We start from the raw sequence: 23,596 nt of genomic DNA on the forward strand, positions 1-23,596 counted from the left end.
GCTGCCTGAAGATCCCAGCCCTGGCTGCCGTCAGGAATGACAGATGGTGTTTGTCAAGAGGATAGAGATTTACCTTCTTATTTCACCATGGAAATACAGCAGCAAGAACACTACCAACATCCACTATTTTATCCAACAGATTTAAGAAATATATCCCGCATTAAAAGAAAAAACCAAAACAAAACAACAAAGACCAACAGGATTCCTGCAGGAAAACAGAGCACCAGATGCAGCTGGAAATTCCAATTAAAAGAAGCAGTTGTGTTTACCAAGAGACAATGTCTGCCATTGCATGTAATTTATTTTCTCATTAAGGAAATGCACTGAGCACATACAGAGATTACATTCAATACAGATTTATCATTACAGAACCATAGGAAGATAAAGATACAATCAATACCTGCTTCCTGTAGCAGAAGAGATTGAAGGAACTGCTTCAAGCTGAGAATGAAATTAAAAATACTTACACCAATTTAAATGATTTTTTATACAGATGAGACACTTGAATCCAAATCAACATTCTCAGCCAAGATCTGCTGCATTGTTGCAATCTTTATATTTAACAGCTTTATCAGAGTGGTGCCTAGAGACTAAAAACAGACCAAACTGCCTTGTCTGAGCCCACCTGAACAAACCCAGGAGAATCCAGGCAGTCTGAAGCCACAGCCCACATGAGATGATGGAAGGATCCATGCTGGGGAAAGGGCACAGCAGAACAAGGAGACAGCTCAGCCCCTGTGACAGCTACAAGGCAGGCAGGGTTACACTCTGCAGGGAGGGCTCACTCATTGACCTTGCAGCAGCTCTAGAGTTTGCAACCTGAATAAAATTTTGGTCAATGTGAAGAATTCTACTACACACTGCCCAGAACTGATTTTTCAAAGAATTGTACTGAAAAAAAGTCACAACACAAAGCTAGAGGAAAAACTACTTTGCCACTTATTTTGTGAGTTCCATAAATTTGATGACCTAACCTTTTTCCCACTAGGCAACTAAAACTAGAACTGGAAAAACCACCTCTACCTCAGCGACACCAGCTGGACTTTCAGCCAGTCCTGTGCATGTTGTGTGCCAGGGGTTGGAGCAGATCATCACAGCTGGACATTAAAATCTACAAATTTCACTCATCTGCTTGCCTGGAGCTCCGAGTTTTGGATCAAAGGAGGTAGTGATGCACAATGCCTTCTACTGAGTGACCCCTTCTGGATCATTTACTTGGTAAAACTGCCATGAATGGGTTTATTAAAAATATTGATTTAGTCCCTCTTTATGCCTCTAAAGCCCTCCAAGTAATTTCATTCACTTTGCAAAATGAAAAGATCATAAACCACCTCAACTCCATCACATCACTGAAGGGGGAGGCCTGTATAGATATATACACTTTTACTCCCAAAGACTGCAGTTTAGGGCAGTGGAGAATTATTTACATAACTGAAACCTCAAGAATTATAAACTCAAGTTATCATTTGCCTACAAGAAAGGGATTAATCACTTGTTTTTAAAACCAGCAAGAGAGAGGTTGAGCCAATCTTTGGATGGAGTACCAGTTCAAAAACAACTTCCAAACTCTTCTTTTTACTTCCTCTTCTGATGCTGTGGTAAAATTCTCAAGGGATCAGAAAAGAGAAGACTGGAAGGTGTTTTCTTCCAGGGAAATACAGACACAAGCATAGAACCATTGAATGGTTTGGGTTGGAAAGGATCTTAAAGATCATCCAGCCTCCCTGCCAGGAACATATCATATACAACAGAATATAACTCCATGCATTATTCTCTTAATGACCTTCTCTTACCAGTTTGTATTAATACTAAATCATCTGTATTTCAAGTTTCCTTTTGTCCAGCACGCCAATATGCTCTGGAAGATTAACTTGCTTGCTAGAATTTTCAGTCACTTTGTGCTTGAAAATTTTAGCTTGCTTTTGAATATCTGCCAACAGCAAAAAGCATTTGGCAGCCATTTGCCCTTGACCTTACTACCACGTTACCTGCAGCCAAGATTTCTCCTTATCCAAATTGCAGGAAAATAAGCAGCAGGGCAGCATTCCTTACACAGAGATCAAGACCTATTTAGCAGATGAAACAATTTTTTTATCTAAACATCTGTCAGGTCTTCCTACAGCTTTTTGCCTAGTGAGATAAAATGGTACATGGAGCAACGTGATTAGCAAATATTATCACCCCTTGCTAAGAAGGCAGAGTTGTTGCTTCAGGATACTCTTTTTTTCCTTTCCCCCCTCATGTCAGCTTCAGCAAGGGGAGCCAGAGCAGAGTGAGGATGAGGAGGGGGAGGCTGCAGGAGCTGGTGACCCTGGGAGCCAGGCTCCTGGCGTTGCAGTTGTTGGAGTAGCAGCAGTGGACGCTCACCCCGGGCGCCCTCGATCCGTCGCGCCTCGCCCGCTCGCAGAAGGACCTGAACGAGCAGGACTTCATGATGCCACCTGCAACAGAGCCACAGTGAGCCCACGGGGCTGCAAATGGCCTCCTGCACCCCAGCACCAGCCTGAGCACCCAGCACTGGGCAGCAGCCTCGGGTTGGGCTGCTCCTCAGGAAAATGAACACGGCCACAACAAGGCAGCGCACCAACAGCTCCCCCTTAAATAACTCTGAATTTATCTTAGAGGCAACTGGTGCAGCTTAAATACCTTTGGATGTGCCCAAGTGCTCATTAGCTTCTCTTCCATCCTAATTTCCAGCTAAGTCACTTAAGCAAAAAGTGGGCAATACTTAAAATGCTTCTTCCCAGCTTTCCCACAGAGTGGGTGCAGCTCATTGTGGCGCACCGACAAATCATTCCCAGTGGGATTTTGTGACAACAAAACCAGGACAGAGATTCCTTAATGGGGTTTATTTTAAGAGGAGACATTTAATTTTGGTTTGTCCCTTAACTTACTATGCAGTCTTCTCTTTCCAACACTGATTATTTATTTCTTTTGTGACAAATGTAACAGGTCTGACACATTTGTGACACTTACTTGCTTGTCCTCTAATGACTGCACAGGCATCTGCATGGCCTGGGCACTGCTGACTTCCTTGTCTGTTGCAGTCATCATCACTAGAACCTACACAGGTGTAACACTGCAGTGCTTCGCCTGGGTGGAGGGAGAAGAGACCATTTAGAATTTACAAGAAGTATTTAAAAGTATCAATCTTTCTAATAAGGTTTCATGCACACATTAAAAAAATGCAAAAAAAGCTTTGGAAAATCCAAAGAGTCTGTTAACCTTATCAATGTTTATTTTTTTTAGAAATGGGTCAAATATTGATAAAAAGATAATAATAAAAAACATCAACCACAGACTACTTAGTTGTTATAATCTGCATTTAAAGTAACACAAGAAACATTTGATATTCTGTAATTGCATCCGTATCTTCTTGTAATGTTTTCAGAGCAGAGCCCACAAATTGGTTTTTTCCCTCCCCATCATGATCTTTGGTCCACAGTACCATGAGAAAGCACATTGTATACACATAAAATCTTACAATGATCCAATTTTCCTCTTCTCCTGCAGTACCAATTCAGCTGGAAAGCACAGCAATGTATCTTGAGTTTTGCTCTTGTTTAAACACCACAACAACACCTCAATCCTCTTTCTTTTCCTTGCCTCAAACTACATGGCATTTTCAAAGGAAGGCAAGCATGAGTTATGAAGATTTCAAACACCACATTTGAAGCTTGCAGAGCAGAAATCCCACCCCTGCTATCAGTGGGGACATTTGGATCTGTTAGCACACACATTTGTCTTTACAGAGGTGCAGTTCTGCGCTGCCAACCACACACACAAAATAACCTGAAAGCACCCAGCCCAGGAGAGGAGCCCAGAACAGCAAAGAGGCTCAGCCATGCCTGAGGCAGGGAATGCAAATGAAGTAAAAAAAGGAAAGAAAAAGGAGCTGACTTACTTTTGAGGACAAAAAGGGAGCTGACAAGAACCAGGCTGAAGACTGTCCACATCATGGAGATCCAAGAGATGCACCATTAGGCAAAGAAAGCAGTTTGTTTGCTATTAGAGCCTTAATGCTTCTCCTCCATCCCTAATCCTGCGCAGAGGATAACTTACAGGATAAAGAGGTGTTCAAGAGTGCTACTTATGGAGCTTATTCTGGCTGCACCTCTGATCACACCAACCCCAGCTCCACCAGCCCTGCAGGCAAATTCTGCCAGGAGCAGGAAATTATTCACCTTTCAGTGCCAGACATGCTTAAAAACCATCCTGTCACCACATGGCACAGCCTCTGACTCCTCCAACAGCCTCATTACATTTGCCCATGGGATTTGCTGGATCAGGGTCAGAGCATTAAATATTTTGGAGGATTAAGCCCATGCTTGAGACTTGAGTGGTCCAAATCCAACACATAGACACATATATATATATATATTTAGAGAGACATTAAGATATAGACCTAGATATGTGCACATAAGCAGCAGACTCTTGTGACCCACAAAGTGTCCAAGCAGTGACCCATGAAGTGCTTTCTGTGGAGGAATTAATTCCCAAGAGCATCTGGTGCTGAAATAAGCAAGTGAAGGACACAAAAGAGAGACATACTTATCTTCAACTTTCAACGAAAAAATTTATTTACAATAGAGAATTTAATTTGTGACATGCATTTTCCTTCTTTTTTTTTTTTTTTGATTTTATTTTACAAATCAGCAAATGCAGATAAAGTTTACATTCCTTAAGGCAAGAGTCCCCATGCAAGTAATACATGTTTATATTAAATCCAAAAGACATCCAACATGGGAACTCATGTACAAAGGGAAGGCTAGGATCAGCAATTTGTATTTTCTTAGAGAACTTGACAATCTCCCTGATACAGGAACTTTGAGATCAACTTGCTATGAATTATACTATGAAAATGCAAACAATAGCAAGAAATTCTGATAGTCATCTTAGTACTGCATACAATTAAATCAACTTTATTTAGAAAGAAAATACAGTAGTGCATACGAAAAAGTGAAAATATAACCTGTCCACATAAATGTATGGACATCAGTGTGCCAATGGTCATATTGCACTCAGTATCGAAGTCCAGAAATTTGGTTAAAAGTTAGCTTTTCCCCATTTTGGCAATCAGTTCATCACAAATCTTTGTTAATTCTTCTATCTCTTTATTCTGGAAAATAAAATATGAAGTATTATGAAAAGGATTGTTGCATTAAGATGAGGAGTTTTTCTAATTTTAATGTTATCTAACCAGTGGGAAAGGTGTGGGAAAATTAACTTTTCTCCAATGCTGAGATCAGGAGATTTATACATACAGATATATGTGCAGATATAGTACAACTAAGTGTTCATATTCATAGTACAGCTACATGCATTCAAACAAATGCTTCCTTTTTTCCAAATTCAGCTCCTCCAGTTTTAATAAATCAAATTTAGCACCAAAGCAGACAGCCTCACAGCACTCATTCCTAGCACTCCACAATAATACAGAGTGGAAATTTGTTTCTAGGCTGCACTTTTCTATTTTTTTTTCATTATTTTCACCCTGCCTTGCAGAGCTGCAAGCAAGGACGAGCTGTTCTATGCCAAAGCAAGCTCCCTTGGCTGAGCTAGAGATATAAATAGGCATTTCCTACAGACACTTTGGAATTAGCATTGGAATTACAGCTAGCACTAAAAAGGGAAACAGAACCTGAGAGAAAAACCTGAGAACTGAAGCAAGCCAAGGCCTGGGCTGCACCCTGAGCTCTTCCCAAGGCTGAGCCAGCCCCAAACACTTGGGCTCACATCAAACCTGGCTCCAGCTGGTGCACACAGGGGTTTTGCCTTAAAATTTGGGGAGTGCTGCTGTCCCCAAAGCTGCAGGACAATCCTCAGGCAGGGCTTGGCTCCTGGTTTATTTACCTTTTGTTCCAGTGTTCTCTCCAAGGCATCCACTTTGAGCTGCTCCTTGCGAAGGCTGGCCTGGTACGCTGCCTGCTCCTGCTGGGCCTTGCCTCTCACTTGTGCAATTTCAGCATTGGCTCTGCAAAAAACACAGGGCTTGGTCACATCAGGGTCTCCACAGGAAAGGGCAGAGGGTGCCCAAGGGTGGACAGCACCTTAACAAATGGGGGGAGAGGGCAGGGCTGCCTTCTGCACATCCTGGGTATGTTGTGAGACTTGTCCCTGAGCACTTTGCACAACTCCCTCTCTTGCTCAGCAGGGGCTGCAGAGCCTTTTCTTACTGTCTGTGTTGCTCCCTTTGTGCTTCTCTCAGATATCTCTGCTGGGTTCACAAATATGACTCAGGTAGAAGTTTATGGCAGTTTCCAAACCTGCTCTCCAGCTCAGGGCACTGTACTATGAGCCCTGAACATGATCCCTAGAAAGGCTTAAGTGGTCATTATGTGGAGATCTAGAAAAAAGGAACTGGCTAATGGCTTCTTTCTTGATCCTCCCATGATAATACATTAACAAATGTAAAGACATTAGCTAAATATAGGAATTTAATGTGTTCTGTATGGTCAGGAGCTGGAAGAAACACCAGCACATTGCAGAAATTCTCATTATTACATTTCTTTCCACCTCTATCCCAGAGCAGCCTGTGCTTTGCATATTGCAGGATCAGTTTGGGATGTGAGGTCCAGCCATGGGAATCCTTCTGCAGCATGAACTCCTGAAAAAATGTGTACAGTCCATGCACCAGCCCTGGAAGTGTCCAAGGCCAGTTTGGACAGGGCTCGGAGCAACCTGGACCAGTGGAAGGTGTCCCTGCCCATGGCAGGGGGTGGAACAAGATGATTTTAGGATCTCTTCCAACCCAAACCATTCTGTGAATCCATGACTCAATTACCTGTCCAGTTTTTCCTCAGCATGAATTTTGAGTGCCTGGTACCTCTGCTCCTCCTTCTTCACTCGTGACAAGTATTCCTGCGCACATTTCTTCAACACTTCTTCATTCTTAAAAGAGAAGATGACATCAAATTTAAACCAAGAGGTTAAAATGCAGGACAGGGAGTCACATACACAGTTGTTTGAAGGGCTGCAGTCCAACACTGACACCCCCTGAAAGAGAATATTTCACAATGCAAAGAGTTTTACAATTTTTCTGTTTGCATTTGATAGCTGGCTGCAATCCTTCACCTGAAGATTATGGTTTGGCATGCAGAACATCAGAATCAGCTGGAAACAAAATTCCTGCCTTCTGTCCAGCAGCACAGCACATTCTGGTCCACAGAATCTGCTCAGCTCTGCTCTTTAAAGGAGATGTTAAGGTGACTCACCTTCCGAAACCCCTCCAGGACTTCCTTCATCTTCTCGTATCTCCTGAAAAGATCTGCCAGGGATTTCTCCACTGAGTTCAGATCGGCCAGAGCTTGCTCCTTCTCCACTATGAGCTGCTGAACAGTGTGGTGGGAGACAGATTTCTCTCTCTGTTCATCCTCTGAAAGAAGAGAGGAGTAGAGAAAAGAGAGGTTTTCAGAAGGGTAACAGGAGCAAGTCCACTGAGTTCACTATCATCTACAGTTTCTACTATGCTCTGCCCTATTTGTGTATTAGTAAGTTTACAGGATCCAGAAAAGTCAGATTTATATAAAGACACAAGCCTGGTTTGGAAAACAGTTGCTAAATACAGTGATATTTAAATATTTTGATGTTGGGGGAAAATGTGAATGTATCTCTGTACTGATTATTTCTTCACTCTGAACTCGAAAAGGCAGGTGCTAGATTTCCCCTGAAGATACATTAACTTAAAGAAAGGACATTTATGCACATTCCTAGCACTGGCCACAAGTTATTTGCCACTGTTGATAAATGCCTGTCATCTCCTGGCACCTTCTAGTCCTGCACAAACAAGGCACTTTGTTCAGTGCAATTCAATTCTTCCCTTGGAAAAGCAACGTTTTACCAGCTCTCAGGATTGCTGGAGCAAGTGGCAGAAAGGAAATCTAACATCAGACACACTTCCTAAGTGTAAAAACACTGCAAAAAACATCTGCCAAGCTCCTCCTGTTTATAGCTAAATTTGAGCCAGGGGTGGTGGGAAGAGCATAACAGGAATACAAATCCATATGGAGGAGGAATTTTCAAGGGACTTGACCTCATAATAAGTTGGAATATTCACATAACACTGGAAGAAAAGGTCTGGCATTGTCTTCCAAAATGCTGCATTTTTTCCTTCACATCCTAAACTATGATTCTTGTGCCCATGTTTTAAGGGGTACTTTGCATGATACTGAAAGGAAAACCCACCCACAAAACACAACAGTTTTATATTACCATTTTCCTTGGTTTATGATAGAAACTAAAATAAGGTTAAAAGTTCTCCTGTGGAAAAAGCATGGGGCATTTCGAAGTGTACCACTTTTCATTTGGGCCTTTATATCTGGAAACATAAAGAACTCAATAAATTTGTTGATTTTATTTGAATAGAAGATTTCATCTGAATTATTTACAGTGCCGGTCAGCTCCAAAATGCCAAAGCTGATACTGTCAATCCCCGAGATTCATCTCTTCCTTTTGCATATTCCATCCAAAAAATGCAATTTTTGTTGGCCTGACCAAGGCTAGAGCAGAGAAGATGCCACACTATGGATCAGCTCCTGGGCTCCTCTGCTCACCCCTGACAGCACCTGGCTGGGGCAGAGCCTGACCTTATTTTGCTCTGTGTGATACAGAAGATGAAAAGAACCAGAGAAGTTCTCAGGACCTGCTTGTAACACCTTTATTTTACTGGTGAACAAACACCTTTGACATGGCAGAGAAACCCAACAACATAACTTGGATATATTTAACACTTGATTAAAAAGAAACATTCTTTTCTATTTTGCTTTCTCAGAGACACCCTGTATTCCTCTCTAATGTCAAAATTATTGTGTTCTCAATTAAAACAAAAAAAATTGGTTATCTTTTGTTTATTTTTCTAAAGCTCAGAGGCTGTCTCCTTGTGTTCCAGCACTAAATCTGTTTAATCATGCTGGAGATTACACCCTGCCTAGATAATTCCAAACCCTTTCCTGGCAGGATCCTGCTCTCTGGCAACACTTCTGTCACTGCAACTCCATGGGCAAGAGATCCATGTGCATTCTCATCCAAAATATTTTAATGTATTTAATATCACATCCCTACTTTTTGTGAGACTGCTGTCTGAGGTATTTTAGCCACTTCCTTACTTGTTTCCAGGGCGATCAGGAAGTTAATAAAATTCATGTCACACTCCCTCACAACTACTGAGCTCCTCCTCTTCCTCCCAGCACATTGTGGGCCCTCCTCTCTGCTCAGCTGGATCAGCTCCTCCAACACTCAACGCCAAGCAACATTTAAACCATTTAAACTCATGGGAAATGGGCAAATGCTACAGAATCCCAGAATGGTTTGGGTTGGAAGATCCTTTAAAGCTCATTTAATTCCACCCCCCTGCCATGGGCAGGGAGACACTTCCCACTGCACTAGGCTGATCCAAGCCCATCCAAGTGATGCTCCCAAACCAAAGTGGTTAAATACAACAAAAGGCAGAAACTTGGCTGGAGGGAAACTAGAGTTTTATGTGATACTTTCATAAAATCACAGAATGGTTTGGGTTGGAAAGGACCTTCTATTTTCTAAGACTATGATTTAGTTTCGATAAAATGTGCTAAGTCAAATCTTAGATAAGCAGCCACACATCCTTAATTCTAAATATGTTTATGAGGTTATGTGATCAAAATATTTGAATTAAATGACTTCCACATCTGCAACACAGCCTGCCCAGGGCTCACCAACGATCACAGCAGTATGCTCAGGACTAGCACTATCCAAATTGACAGAATCAGAGCAGCACCACGGCAGATCCGCTTTCAGGCTCAGCTCACTACTACTCACACGACTTCATGGGAATGCAGCAAACAGAGAACAAAAGCAAAAGAAACTAAAGATGCAAAATGCTGGTGTGAAAGTTGGTGAAAAGCTTTACTTACCAGGCTTGCCTGTTTTGTTTTTGCAAGCAAATAGCAAGAAGCAACGAAAACGGAAGCAAAATAGAAAAATCGGGAATTGTTAGGAAAGCAGCAAATAAGTAATGCAACAACCTGTAATGCACAAAGCATAACATCTGTTTGTTTTTCACAAGGAGAATCTCATCATCTATTCAAATGTAAAGTAATAAAAAAGTCCTCATAATGTAAATCTCATAATGTAAAATCTCATAAATCTCATCATGTATTCAAATGTAAAAAAAAGGATACATTTTTAACAGGGAAAAAAAGACCAACAAACCAATATTAGAAACTTGTCAGTGAAAAGGAATTGGGGGTGGGGATTTTGGCTGTGAGCCAGGTGTGTGGAGGGTGCAGGAACACTGGGGTCACCCAGGCTCTGCTCCCTGGCTGTCAGAGCAAACAGCACCAAGCACAAAGCAGCAGCACAGCCCGAAAGCCTGGTCTGTCCTCTCCCCACTCCTCAGAGTAAACTAAAATGTGTTAGAGGCAAGTGTAAGAAAAAAAAGGGAAAAAAGGATAAAAGCACAAGTGAAAAAAAATACACCAAGTGACACTAAACAGGGATCTACACACTGGCAGCCTGCACAGTGTGGCATGAAGTAATCACAGCAGCTAAGCTGGGTAATTTTGGGTTCCATATATGTGAGACAGCAAATACTGAACCTTCCACAGCCCTTGGAATCAAAGGCAATTGTTTGCAATGCACATTTTTCAGTGCCTTTAGAAGCAAACATAGGCAGTCATATATTGTTAATATGGGACATTTTCAGTATTCATTATGCACACACCAGCCTGCAAAAAGCTCAGCAGGACCTATCAACCTTACTGAATATTCATCAAAGGGATTGGTGAAATTGGTTTATGTGCAGTGCCCTTCTAACAGGGCTGTATAAATAGTTCAGAAGGGTTAAATGATGAACAGAAACAGCACAGGCATTTCTTTTGTTAAGATGCATATTCTGCTTCAGCACTGAGGCATCACTAACAGGTCACTGAAGTACATGCAAATAACAAACACACATTTTCCTCCACATGTGGCATTCGGATGAGCGAATTCCTTTATCGGAAGGGACAGCAATTTACAAGAAATGGCATGACAAAGTGGGACAATTAGATCAAAAATTTACATTAAATGCAGGGAGAAGCCTCACATTTAATGTTTTACCATGCTGTAGGATTTGCATACTGCTCTAATTAACACAGAAAGGATGTTATCTGTGTAGCTGTTGTTGGTTCAGTTCCTTTGCAAACAGACAGCAAATTAAATTACTTATAGCCACAGCCCTTAAATACTCACCACAGAGCATCTGAGAGGCCCTGATACTCTGAATCTGAAGTTTAAAGAACTATTATATTACGGTCAGTGGCCCAATACTTACTGAACCTTCATTTCTTTGCAACAAGAGGAAGTGGCAATGGTGGAATGCACCATGTACACCAAGGCCTCTGCCTCAGGATTCCTATTCTGTATCTTACTGTTGCACTGCAGTCTCAAAATCTAAATTTTTTTTAAAATCTGTTTCTCAAAAATAGAATTCTAATTTATCTCTTGTTAACTGCACGCATAGCTTGGGGAAAAAAGGACAAGTCTTTTGTGTGTCTGTAGTACTGGTCAGGTTCACGGTGGAAGCCACACCAGGGTATGCAAACCAAAATGAAATAAGTTCTTTGCACACTCTGGTCACTCCTGATTGAACATTTGCATGATGACAATGACACACACCATGTCAGAAGGCAGAACATTGGCTCAGCTGCGCATACAAAAGGCAATGTAGGCATAATACCAGAGAGAATGAAGCCTGGCATATTATTATCATTATTATATGTATTTCATTAATTTATTAGTTATAGTTGTCATTACCATAAAACTTTGCAGGTGCATTTTACCCTTCACTTGAAATGAGACTAGGATGCCTCCCAATGGCCAAGAAATCCAGGAAGGCAGCAAAAGCACCAGGCACTGGTGCTCTTCTAAGCACCTCTGGCCTTGGAGACCCCAAAATTCCCCTCAACCATTTGCCTTTCTGGGAAACAGCTGGAGCTGAAGCAGTACAAGGCAGCACAAGCCACTGGTGCTTGTGCCTGCTATAGCCAGACTAATAAAAAGAGCTTTAGAAATCTTAGAGGAGGCTTTAAAATCACATCCCAGGGGCCAGACCTCACGTGCTCAGGAACCACACGAGCCCTGCAACCTTTGGGTTTGGAGTGCTACTGAGGGTAGAGGTTTTTATCTGTGAGACATGCTGTTAGCAAAGGTTTTTTAATTACTGAGAGGCAAAGCTTGTCACAATTTAGACTTGAAAGGAGACCCCTATGTCAGTAAGTTAACTGGGGGGGTGGACTGGGCACTTGTAAAGTCCCAGCTGGGATTGGAGTTAATCTTGGTTTTGGTCTGATCAATGCACTTAGCACAGATAATCCCAGTTGCTGTGAAGAGCTAACTTTGGTATCTGCCTTTAAACAGCTGTGAGCTGATGCCTAAGGGGTTTTTAGGTCACTGAAAGTCTCTCCTGGAGAAACCCATGAATTTGAACCTGTTTCCTAGGGAAAGCCCTGAGCTCTCTGTGTTACCTGAACTGCCCGGGGGCTGCTGGCTGTGAGACGAGGCCCTGACTTTTCCTTTCCTGGTGTCCTCAGATGCATTCACAATTCCCTGCAGCATCAGCAGATGCAGCCAGCATCAAAATGAAGCCCACAGACTTCAACCAGGGAGCACCTTTCACAGCAGGAACACCTACCTATCATCTGAGCAATCGTCTTCTCATATTCCGAAACTATTTTTCTGTAAGAGGGGAAAACAAAAAAAAAACTTTTGGCAAACAACATCATTACTAATGCTTACTTAGCAAATGACACTATCAGAAACTGAACTGTGGTGCTTTAAAGAGATACAGAATCCCGTCACACTTTTATATGTTCTTTATTGCCCAAATAACAAATAAAACAGAATTTTAACACTGCACCTGATTTTTAACTCTCCATAGGAATCCATAAAGGTGAGGGGAGCAAGAAGAGATTGCTTTGAAACAGATTCTGCTTTTTGAAACATCACCCATCATGATTATAAACACTGCCCTAACTCAAGTATTACAAAAAGCCTGATGTTTCCATTACTTTCTCCCCTCTTCTCCAAATTTGTGTTGGTTTCTTTTTAATATAAACTTCAAGTAAACTTATAATTGGCAGCAAGTAAACCTAACAGTAGTGTTGGCTATCATCCAAATTGTATCTCATCTTCTAAATTAATCTTCTCATGATTAAATGATTCACTACCACTTAAAAGAACAAGATCAAAATACTCAACTATGTAGCACAAAATCCATCATGTCCCATTTCCCAAATCTGTTTTTGAAGCAGAGGTGGCAAAATTTTACTTTTAAGACCATTTTATTTCATATACTCACAGTAGGCTTTGAATTTCCTTCTTGAAAAGAGGTTAGCCAAAATAAGCAGATTAAATGTGATTTAGAAAGATGATCCATCCCTTCCCAGAGCCAAATAAAGCTAATGAAATGAGACTAGCTTGATCTGTGCTTTGATTCATGAGCCACGCAGGACCGTCTACAAAAAACAAAATTATCCCACACTTCATCAGAAGTGGATATTCCAAACAGCTCACTGGAGTTGGAATACACCTCTCTTGAAACTCACTTTCACTTGCTCCATTTTCAAAGCTCTGCTGCAGTTGGTAAGATTACAGAAAGGATATGGGAATAAAAGTCAGTAGGGAAAGGAGAAACTTGCAGAGCTCCCAAAAATCAACAACAGCAACTCCAGAAGTGCCTCAAATGTGAATCACAGACAGAGCCCAGAGGCCTGAGAAGGTCACCTGGCCCTAAAGTCAGCAGCATCTCCCCTGCCCTGGTCCTGCAGAGCGCTCAGAGAGCAGGGCTCTAACCCCAGCACTGGGATTTTTCCTTTCAACCATAAATGACGCTTTGGAGAGCAAAGATAACAGCAAGGATTTTGCCCTAAAAGGAAGGGTTTGGTTTCATGTCCAAAGCAGATTACCTCAAAAGCCTGCTGTAAGCAAGGAGGATTTTAAAGCTCTGTCATGTCCTTGTGACACAAGGCACCTTTGGGAAGTTTTATCATCCAAGAAGGGGAAGCCAAGGACTCAGGGTACTCAGGGTAAGGAACACAACATTACAACACTGCAGCACTTCCCAGGGAAGGATTTGCTCCAGATTCATGTCAAAGGCCTCTTTCAGTCCAACAGCCTAAATAATGGTCATTAGAGCTGGGGAACCAAAGGATGCTGCCACATCATCCCTCTTTGGGAGGGCACATCTTAACCGCAGGCTGACACATTACACAGGCCTAAATGCTGCTGTTTGAGAACTCAGTCCATTCACTGACTGCACATTTGTAAGGCATAAAACCACCAGAATCTAAGGCTACAAAGGGCCTCAGAGGTCATCTGCCTGACTCCCCTTACAGAGTCATGATCAATCAGACCTCCAAATAACCATAATTAAGTATTTCTTGCCTGCCTCTGGTTAGACTCCTGGATTATGGTACAGCCACTGTGGTTCAGCTCTTTGATAGCTACTGCATTATTAAACCTCTCATTCTGCCTTCTGTTCTCTGGAGTGGAATTTCCTCCAAGTGATCTTTTCCTGGTAATTTAGATGAATTCAGGATGTTCCAGCTACACTATGCAGTACATGGGTACAGGAGCATTGCTTCTCCTTCTCTGGGAGGTGATGCTTTTGTGCCTGCAGCTCTAAATAATCCCTTCACTCCCTGCTTATCATTATGTCATATCTCATTGCTGCATCTCTAATTTACCACACATGGACTGCTTGAACATTTCAACTTCCAAGAGAAATCTTATCTTGGTGCACATATGTGTATTTATCATTTTGTGACAATATTAGCCAGATTTTTTTTCCTTTCATCCACACGTTCCAGGCATGTGCCTGTGGGAAATCTGGCTTGGTTATTGTGGGCTTATTTTTTTTTTTTTCAAATCAGACTTCATTGAGGGTGGAGACACACACAAGCAAATTACTGTGTGGAAGATGAAGGTGCAGCTGCTCTGTGTCACCCCTGGCTCTGCTTCCATGAGGGAAAAGGCTGGCAGTGCCCACTGGCAGCCAGCAGCCACGTGCACCCCGACATAGAGCAGACCAAGCCCCACACTCGAGTGTGAGCTGCACACTGAGACATTCCTCACAATCCCTCCTTCTGCTCCCTCCTTGTTTGGCTCCCTGGGTCTGACTGCTCACAGCCACTCCGTTCTGTTGCTCCTCATTAAGCATTTCAGGGCTATGCCAGGGCTTTGTTCCCCATCCCAGCAGAGCACAAGGGAGGTGAGAGAACTCAGCTGGGCACTGGGAGGTGGCAAAAAAGAAATAAAGAGGCTGCCCTTGCCTTTTGCAGATGCTTCTGTTAAGATGCCTTGGCTCAGAGCCCCGTGCTGCTGCTATTCCAATCTGCCATGTGCAATTCCTGGCATCCATGCAAGCGTTTGTGGAGCTCTGCACTGCAGCTCCCTTCTACTCTCCCTCCCTAAGCACAGTTTTCCTGGATATAAGTGATTGATTATGTAGGTCATCGCTAGATACAGAGTTTAGCTTTAAATCACTGAAACTCTGCATTTTTGGAAGAAGCTGGTGCTAGTACAGAAGGGATTTTGAAGAAAATACAGTCTCAGAAGTGATTTGTATAAATTATTATTTAAAAGAGGGATGCTAAAATAATGTGAAAGTGTCTTTTTTTTTTTGTTACTTAAGAGGGGGGACCATTTTTTCTGGTTTTGGAAGGTAGAAAATAATAAGCTTTAAAGCCTCCATGAAGTATTTTATACACTCTCTTCTGCAATTGATGGCTTTCTCAGATTCAGATCAATGAGCAAGCCAAGCTCATTGTTTTGTCCTCCTTATGGTCCTACCAACTGAAAAAAAAAAAAAAAGCTGAAAGCTTGAAAGGTTTTTAACTGACTGAATGGAAGGCATCAGTTTCTTTGAGCAGCACTGCTCACATCATCCACTACAGGGATTTTGCTGTCATCCTTGCAAGTGGTAGGACCTGGGCTAGAGAGGAGGATCAAACCATGTCCCAGTGTACAGATATTTAATGTAACAGAGGCAGGCTGGCACAGAAATAGAACAGATACAACCAGAACAAACTGAAAAGCTCCAGGTCCTTCTGTCAGCTCTCAAAGGGAACAAGAGAGCAAAAGCCAAGAGAACTATTGCTTTACTAAAATCAACCTTAGTGTGTGCAGCAATTAAAAAATCATCTTAGTTCAAAGAAAAGGGTGTAGAATCTCCCTAAAAGCCAACATTGATAGTTCAGAATGGTTCCTGTACAGGAAATGCTTTTCTACTGACACTGGTTTGATTTCTATTGTTGAACAACTTTACAATGATGTCCTGGAGGCAGCCTGTACTACTGCAAACCTGCATGTTCTTCCCTACATTCCTTCTTTTTTCCAAGTAGAACTAGAAGTGAATTTAATGTGCATTTAATGTGCACCCTCCTGCCAGCTCTGCAGCAACTCATCCAGTCTGCAACAGGAACCTCACCATGCAATCCTAGTGAGAATTCACACACAAATCAGAGGAACTCCTTCCCTGGCATTAACCTGGAGTAAAACCTTCCTTATCTCAGTATTCTGAGGGTGTGAATGAGATCACCAACACAGAAGTTTTCAGCGATTACCGTGAACAGTGGTGCACACCATACAAAGTAAAAAGACAAAGTATCAGTTCAGGATCAGTGCAAAGCCTTAAATTAAAAATAATGAAGCAAATTCAGCTAAGCAAAACAACTGTATGAGCCTGGTACTCTGTTGTCAGGCTGAGATGAAGCCTCATCTCTGACAGACTGATCAAGTTAATAACCCACCTCATTTCCATCACTTCCCTTCTGCTTTCTTCATATTTCTCTTTCCACTCAGATACTTCCCTGTCCTTGGCCACAATCTGAAACAGAAAACAAAGGGAATAAACCCCCCTGGATTATATCCATTTTTTCATTGCTATTGCTAGCCACACTAATATGATACATAGCTTTGTAAAATACATCATTTTATTCCTATTTCAAGCAGCATATATTTTTATATAATTATATCGCAATGTCAAGATGCACAGTGCACACCTGAGGTTTAAAACCATAAAGATTTGTGTTTACATCATATCTGCTTTTCACATCTGTAAAACAAGTAAAACTTGCAGTGTGGCACCTTTTGCTTTAGTGTGGCTGAGGACGGCTCCAAGAACAGAACAAGTGATCACTTTTGGCAGAAAACAGGCAAGAAAGGAATAACAAGGGGCAGGTTTTTCCTTTCCCAAGTTGTGCAGACAGTTACCTCTGCCCTGGCCAGCCGTAGTGCAGAGTCCAGGTCCTGCTGGGGGTAGAGCAGAGCCGTGGTGCTTTCTGCATCTGAGGCGCCGATGCGGGAGTACAGAGCACTTTTGGAGATGGAAACATCTGCTGGGACAGCAGGTTCTCTCTGTGGGTTTGTTTTTTTAAATACAAAGAAATAAACCATTAAATAGGTGTTTAGCTCATGGGTTTTCTGGGTGTGGTGCTAGGACTTCTAGTCTAAATTACAACACAAACAAGGAGCTCTGAATTCAGCAATCATAAAATATACATTGAAGATCCATAAGAAGCACCATGAGTCATAATTACCTTTACAGAGAGAAAACAAAGACAGCACTTTGCTATCAATATTTTAAAGTCTTATTTTAGAAAATATACTGTTTTTCACCACAACATCCACAAGAAATGCACATCAGCAGGAAGAATCAGATTTGAAGGCAGAAAGCTTGTTAAGGGGAATTCTGCTTCCATAAAAATAAATCAAGAAACCAGAAGCAAGAGGACAGCTCACTTTCTTAGGTCTGGCCTGTCAATACATGGCATCTATCATAAAGAATAACAGAAAAAGTGTGACTATGCAGGTGGCACTGCTGCCCCACTGGTGTCCAGCATGCGATTAGTCAGTTAAATGAGGCTTTTTTTGCAGCTGTCAATTCTGCTCATGTCAGCAGCCCAGATTAAATAAGGGAGAGCAGCATGTGAAATGAGGAGAGCAAAGAGCAGGAATGTGACACTGAGAGGCAGGAGATGTCTCACAAACAACTCTTGATGCAAACAACCCAAGCTACAGCACATGAAAACTGAGGAGATTCCAAAGGATAGTCCATAGAATGGTTTGGGATGGAAGAGACCTTAAATCCCATCCAGTGCCACCCTGCCACAGCAGGGACACCTCCCACTGTCCCAGGTGCTCCCAGCCCTGTCCAGCCTGGCCTTGGGCACTGCCAGGGATCCAGGGGCAGCCACAGCTGCTCTGGGCACTGCCAAGCCCCCACCACAATGGCTGGACCATGAGTGGGGAGGAAAGTCAGACTGATCAATGCCTTTTTCCATCCACTGATGGAAATAGATAGTCAAATCCTGTTTTCCTTGCTGCTGAAAAGGGGATAATGTATTTTCCCAGTTTACCTGTTAACTTTGTACATTAAAACAACGTATTCTGTTCATTCAGGTTCACTAATGCTGTTCCTAAGTCTTTAGGCTTTATCTGCAATAATTAAGAGTAGTAATCAAGAGTATTTCAAATATTTTTTTACATAAAAGAGAAAATAATTATTTTCTTGTATTTTCTTGTAAAAGAGGGTGGTGTGGTTTTGTTTTAGTTATTTTGTTTGTATTTTTTAAAAGAAAATAGCAGAATCACGCTCTAGTGACTGAAGCACAGGGATGTGAAAGGAGTAGATAATGTCGGGATCAAGGTTCAGTCCTCATTAATTTCAACATCACATGTTCTTGTCTCAGCACTGGTAAAGGAAACTTTGCCAGATGCTATTCCATAAAACATTCACCTCCTCACAGTTCTTCTCACACTGCCCAGCATCACAGAAAGCATCCAAACCCACTGCTAATTTTGTTGTAATCCCTTGTGAGTTCTTGTATCACACCTGAGTGAAGAAGCTGTATTTAAAACTGTACACAATGCACCCAGGACCAGATGTTCTGGATATCACATCTGTAAAGAACACAAAGAAACACTAACAACATTAAAAGACTAGGCAAGAAAACTGAATTAGAACAAGAATAACCTAAACAGTACTTACAGAACACCTCACTGCATCTTCATTTACAGGAGACTCTCACTAATTTATTGGTATTTTTTGTTTTTACACCTAGGAGTCAATTGACTCTCCTAGGATTTATGGAGCAGGCTATCCCTTCTCTGTTTTTGCTACCTTTAACATGAACACCTAAAATAATGATCAATTCCAGCACAATTAGGAGGTGCAAGCTCAAACTTGGTGGATTTTCCTAGCAGAAGAAAAACCATTCCAAGATCTGTCAAAACTGCATAGCCTGTGCTCTTAAAAGTATCTCCCTATTTAAATAACTACATAGGAAAAAAATCCACCTGGGACACAAGCTCAGACACCTCTGTAAATGCATAAATTAAAAAAAAAAAGGTTCTTTACTCCCTCCTTAATCACAAAGTAGAAATAACTGAGAGATAAAAGAAAGCCATTAGATCACAAAAGCTGTCCTCCAAAGAAAGGCCACCCCTCAGATCGATCTGTTGAACTGCATCTGCCACATTTCAAAAGCCTCCTGCAGCTTAATTTGCTGGATCTCATAAAGAGATTGCTGGAAAATATTCATTGTGCCAAGAAGAAACACAAACGTTTTTCAAGCTCATATAAAAACAAGTCAAAGTAACTGCTGGGAGGATGACAATTTTTAAAGAAAAAGATGTTTAGAGCATTTAATATGTACTTAGAGGTATTTTTATATAGTGCAGAACAGATCATTAATACAGTTATGTTTTCTCTAGCTCTCTTTGCATTTGAGGAAATTGTACAAAACAACAGCAATAATGACATGCAGAACAGCTTGAAATTTCAAAAAAATGACCATAAAAACTCTTGGAATTTAACCACTGAGCAGAAATGCTTGTAGCAGTGGTCCAAGCAGTGTTGCCCTAACTCTGCAAACACCCTGCACAAGTCACAGCTGGGCTCTCTGGCAGGAGTAACCAGTAAAAGTCATCATGGTTTTACTTCAAAAGCCAATTTTACACAGCTCCTAACTGATGCATATGACTCAGTAACTGTTATTTGCTGCCTGCAAAATATTCCTGCCCTGAGAAAATAACAGCACCTGACGAACAGGATGATGGTGTTACCCAAAATAACCCAATAATAATGCTTTAACACTTAATTGCTAAGAAGGTAAGCAGTTAATTGGGGTAATAATCATCACAGGGATTTGTAAGTCACTAAACCTCGCACAGAAAGATTAGAGTCTTCAGGGGAATTACTGCAAAATGTAGGTCACTGCAATCTTACTGTAAATATGTGAGAGCCCAACATGCTTCTCTTCCCAGCACCTTTCACAGAAACCAGGTATCTGACCAGAAGGGAAACAAATGCACATCTATTAACCAGCTGCAGCTATCTCACTTCCAGGAGGTCAGAGAGGGAGAAAATAGAGAAATGGAAGGAAAATGAAAAGTAGTTTTTATCCCAGCAGTTAGAGGAATGTGTGTTTAGCCCTGCTGGAAATGAGGCTGCCCTTTCCAAACCCCTGAAATGCTGCCTGGGTGTGCATGGAATGATGGATTCTTCTGATAGATATGTGAGCAGACAGGTCAATGCAGGCAAAGTGAGACCTACTTGTGCTTGCAAATACATGGAAAGGCAAGGAAAACCCAAGCAGAAGTTTTCTGCCTGTAAAGTTTTGCTAAAATTAATGGCATTGCTGTTTGTAGGAAATAATTCTCCTCCTGCCATGAGAGGCCCACAGAGCTGTAATGCACAAATCTCATTTTTGCCAATGCCTTTTCTTCCAGTTTTTATTTTCCTTGGATACTATCTCAGCACCCACAGGTGCTGGACACAAAAAATTAGCTCACAACATCCAAATGGAGACTGTTCAACAGAAAATAGTTCATTCATCTCAACACTGGAAGACAGAAATACTTGGCAATGTAAAAGTAGGTGACTGGGCCTGCTGTTGTTTAAGTCTGTGACAAGAAATTTGGGAGTGGTCAAATAACTCCTCTCTGCCTGAGAACAACAAACTGCACATCCTTATTCTCACTCCTAGTGCTAGCACAAAGTGCTTATATTTAATCTTCATTTTAGGTGATCTAATCATAACAAGTGCTTCTGTCTTTATTTATCATCCTATTCTTGTTACCCACTCAGTCATCATTTAGCAAATGTTAAATGTAATTATATAGCATTCAGAAAATAACAGAGGCCAGCCATCCAGAAGGGAATTCTGCCAGCAGCATCCAAATTTAAGTCACTGCAGTCATCTGCTGGTTTCTGTTCTACTTAATCCAGGCCATCAGTCACTGTAGGTCACAAGGGGTGTCATCACAGGCTAATTTAACACTGAAATAGCAAAGCCATGCAAGGACAAAAGTCCTTCCCAGCCTAACATGACACCCATGGTGCTGGCCTTCAAGCATTGCTGTGCTTGGACCAACATGGGGCACTGTCACCATCAATAACTGCTGCCAGTTCTCTGTCAGAGGGGGGAGTTCTGCCTGTTTTTCTCTCCTCACCTCTGCTTATCATTTTGTTATCTTTATTACACATATTAGTGACATTTTCTAAAAAGTCACGTGAAATCCGTTCCATATTTTTAAGTAGTTCAAAACTTGTTCCAACAAAACAAGGTGCTGTGATGATGCTGAACAACATCTTTAAAATGTAACCCCACATTCTGTAAAAATTCTGCAGCTCTCAATCTCCCATAGGTAACTCACAAGTACTCACAAACACACAAATGCATTCTCTTCAGTCTAAAAGAGTGCAACTTGTGAGTTTCTGAACAGCTGGCTGGTTGCAAAAATGCAGATTTTAAACAGAACAACATCTATGTAATATTATGTGTTTCATCTCAGGTGTTTCCTGATGCTGGAGGTCCTGAATCCTTCATGTTACAGCAAAGTGTTGGGAGGACAAGGAATTTGAGAGAGAATAAGGAGGTAGAGAGCATCTCACCATATTCTCTTCCAACACCTAAAACTCAGGGCAGCAGAGCAAGGGGACACAGTCACACAAAGGAAAATTATTTTTGTTTTTCCTCCTTTGCTCTTTATGTTCCTCATTACAGGTTTCAGCTTGGTTAGTCCTTCTAATGAAGACAACGCCATGTTTTTCTTAATTAAATAAAAGATTATAACCACATACTCTAAAATACTCTTAAATCCATGAGGAATGTGTTTACCTTAGTAAATATATGTGCACAGGAGAAACAAGGTGACTTATGGGCTTTAAGGTGTGTGAGATAAATCAAATATGATTATTGTTTTTCCAGAGGAGTACAGGTAGCCTTAAAAAACCCTTTACTTTTATGATGTAGCTGATCTTTAAAGCACAAAGAAATTCTACCCTGAAAGCAGCCCAAATGCTGTTGTGATGCAATGAACTCTAGACAATTTAGGATTGGGCAAAGACTTTGGGCTGACCTATTAATGGACAGTACAAGAGGAAGGTTACTGGAGAAGGGCATGCCAGAAGCACACTCTCCTCATTTGGAATGAGATGTCTCACTGCAGCAGGACACTGCCATCCCATTCAGCTGATACCCTTTCCCAAGACAGCCACCAACATTTATGGAATGACTTTTTTGGCTCTCCAAACACAGTGAGCTCCACGTGCATCCCTACAGAAGAGCAAAGCATCACTGTGAGGCACAATTAACCAGCAGGACCTGCAAGTAGCAATGAAAACAAATAAAGATTTAGATCTTTATGAATAAAGACACATTGTGATGTAAGGCTTTTTTTCCTTGGGAGCTCTGTAGCCCTTCCAACCCTGCTGCAGTCCCTTTCTTCAGATGCCTGAGGGCAAGGTTGACTGATTTCTTCCCTTCCAAACATTGAGGGTCAAAGGTGTCTGACTTCAAGCTGAAAATACTATCAGAAGACAGAATGTCCTTATGGCCAAAGCAGGCCTAGTACTCTTCACCATCAAACAATTCAGGACAAATCTTGCTTCAGAGAAATGACAACCACTACCTGGGCTGCAGAATCCATCTCCTGCTGCAGGAACGCTGCTGCTTCTTGCCTGTTGTTAATTGGGGTGTGAGTGGGGTGACAGCACTTCTGTGTCAGCTCTGCTGCCAGCATGCTCCTGGTGTCCCCCCAGGACAAGCAGCACTCGGGCTGTGCACACTCACACACACAGGGCAGGCACAAAGCAGGTACCTTGGAGCGCAGGGAGGACAGGGCAATCTGCCTGGCTAACTTCAGAGCTTCTATCCTCATGGCAGCAAACTCTAGCTCCTCCTGTCACAGGGTTTGGTGGGGGAGTCCCCCACAGGGAAAAAAATGCGGTGAGAGCATGGTAAGAAAAGTCTGACACACTCAAAAATGGGTTGTTAAATTTTAACGTGTAACTCAGACAATTCCTGGGTGACAAACACCCCAAATTCCTCTCATGGTGAGGACTGTGATGCAAAACTCCAGGGCTTGGTTAGTTTTGAGGTAGCTGTGCAGAAAAATAATTTGTGTTAGGTAATCAGTATGAACAATACTTCATGTAAAAGATATGTTTTTTGAAGTTAAAGATGTTTTATCACAGACTCCTCTCCCTTTCATTTCCATTTTATGTGAATTTATGCCACATGTCAATCTTAGTTCAACCTTTGCTTTTTTAAAAATTTCACTGTAAATATTCCAGAAA

The 23,596-nt window shown here is 41.7% G+C and overlaps 2 protein-coding genes across 8 annotated transcripts in view; both read right to left on the reverse strand.

Moving 5' to 3' along the window:
* Positions 1–283: 283 nt before the first annotated feature.
* Positions 284–3,959, reverse strand: LOC132076372 (CD59 glycoprotein-like). The gene is made up of 3 exons (XM_059477419.1): positions 3,905–3,959; positions 2,977–3,093; positions 284–2,441 (listed from the first exon to the last, which is right to left on the reverse strand). The coding sequence occupies exons 1-3, from the start codon at positions 3,957–3,959 to the stop codon at positions 2,239–2,241; spliced, it is 375 nt and encodes a 124-aa protein (XP_059333402.1). The 3' UTR covers positions 284–2,238.
* A 592-nt stretch (positions 3,960–4,551) lies between these two features.
* The window catches only part of TACC2 (transforming acidic coiled-coil containing protein 2), a 128,244-nt gene continuing 109,199 nt past the window's right edge, over positions 4,552–23,596 (reverse strand). For 4 of the 7 annotated variants that reach the window (XM_059476624.1, XM_059476622.1, XM_059476623.1 and 1 more), the window contains exons 16-23: positions 23,119–23,199; positions 17,227–17,370; positions 16,764–16,840; positions 12,647–12,690; positions 7,215–7,375; positions 6,785–6,891; positions 5,854–5,974; positions 4,552–5,119 (exon numbers count right to left, since the gene is read on the reverse strand). In XM_059476624.1, coding sequence (XP_059332607.1) covers positions 5,054–5,119; positions 5,854–5,974; positions 6,785–6,891; positions 7,215–7,375; positions 12,647–12,690; positions 16,764–16,840; positions 17,227–17,370; positions 23,119–23,199 — 801 coding nt within the window. In that variant the 3' untranslated portion in view covers positions 4,552–5,053. The remainder of the gene's footprint in view (positions 5,120–5,853; positions 5,975–6,784; positions 6,892–7,214; positions 7,376–12,646; positions 12,691–16,763; positions 16,841–17,226; positions 17,371–23,118; positions 23,200–23,596) is intronic. The other 3 variants (XM_059476628.1, XM_059476626.1, XM_059476625.1) reach the window with 1 other exon arrangement.

This window comes from Ammospiza nelsoni, chromosome 8 (assembly GCF_027579445.1).
Source record: "Ammospiza nelsoni isolate bAmmNel1 chromosome 8, bAmmNel1.pri, whole genome shotgun sequence".
In the NCBI taxonomy this organism is placed as follows: Eukaryota; Metazoa; Chordata; class Aves; order Passeriformes; family Passerellidae; genus Ammospiza; species Ammospiza nelsoni.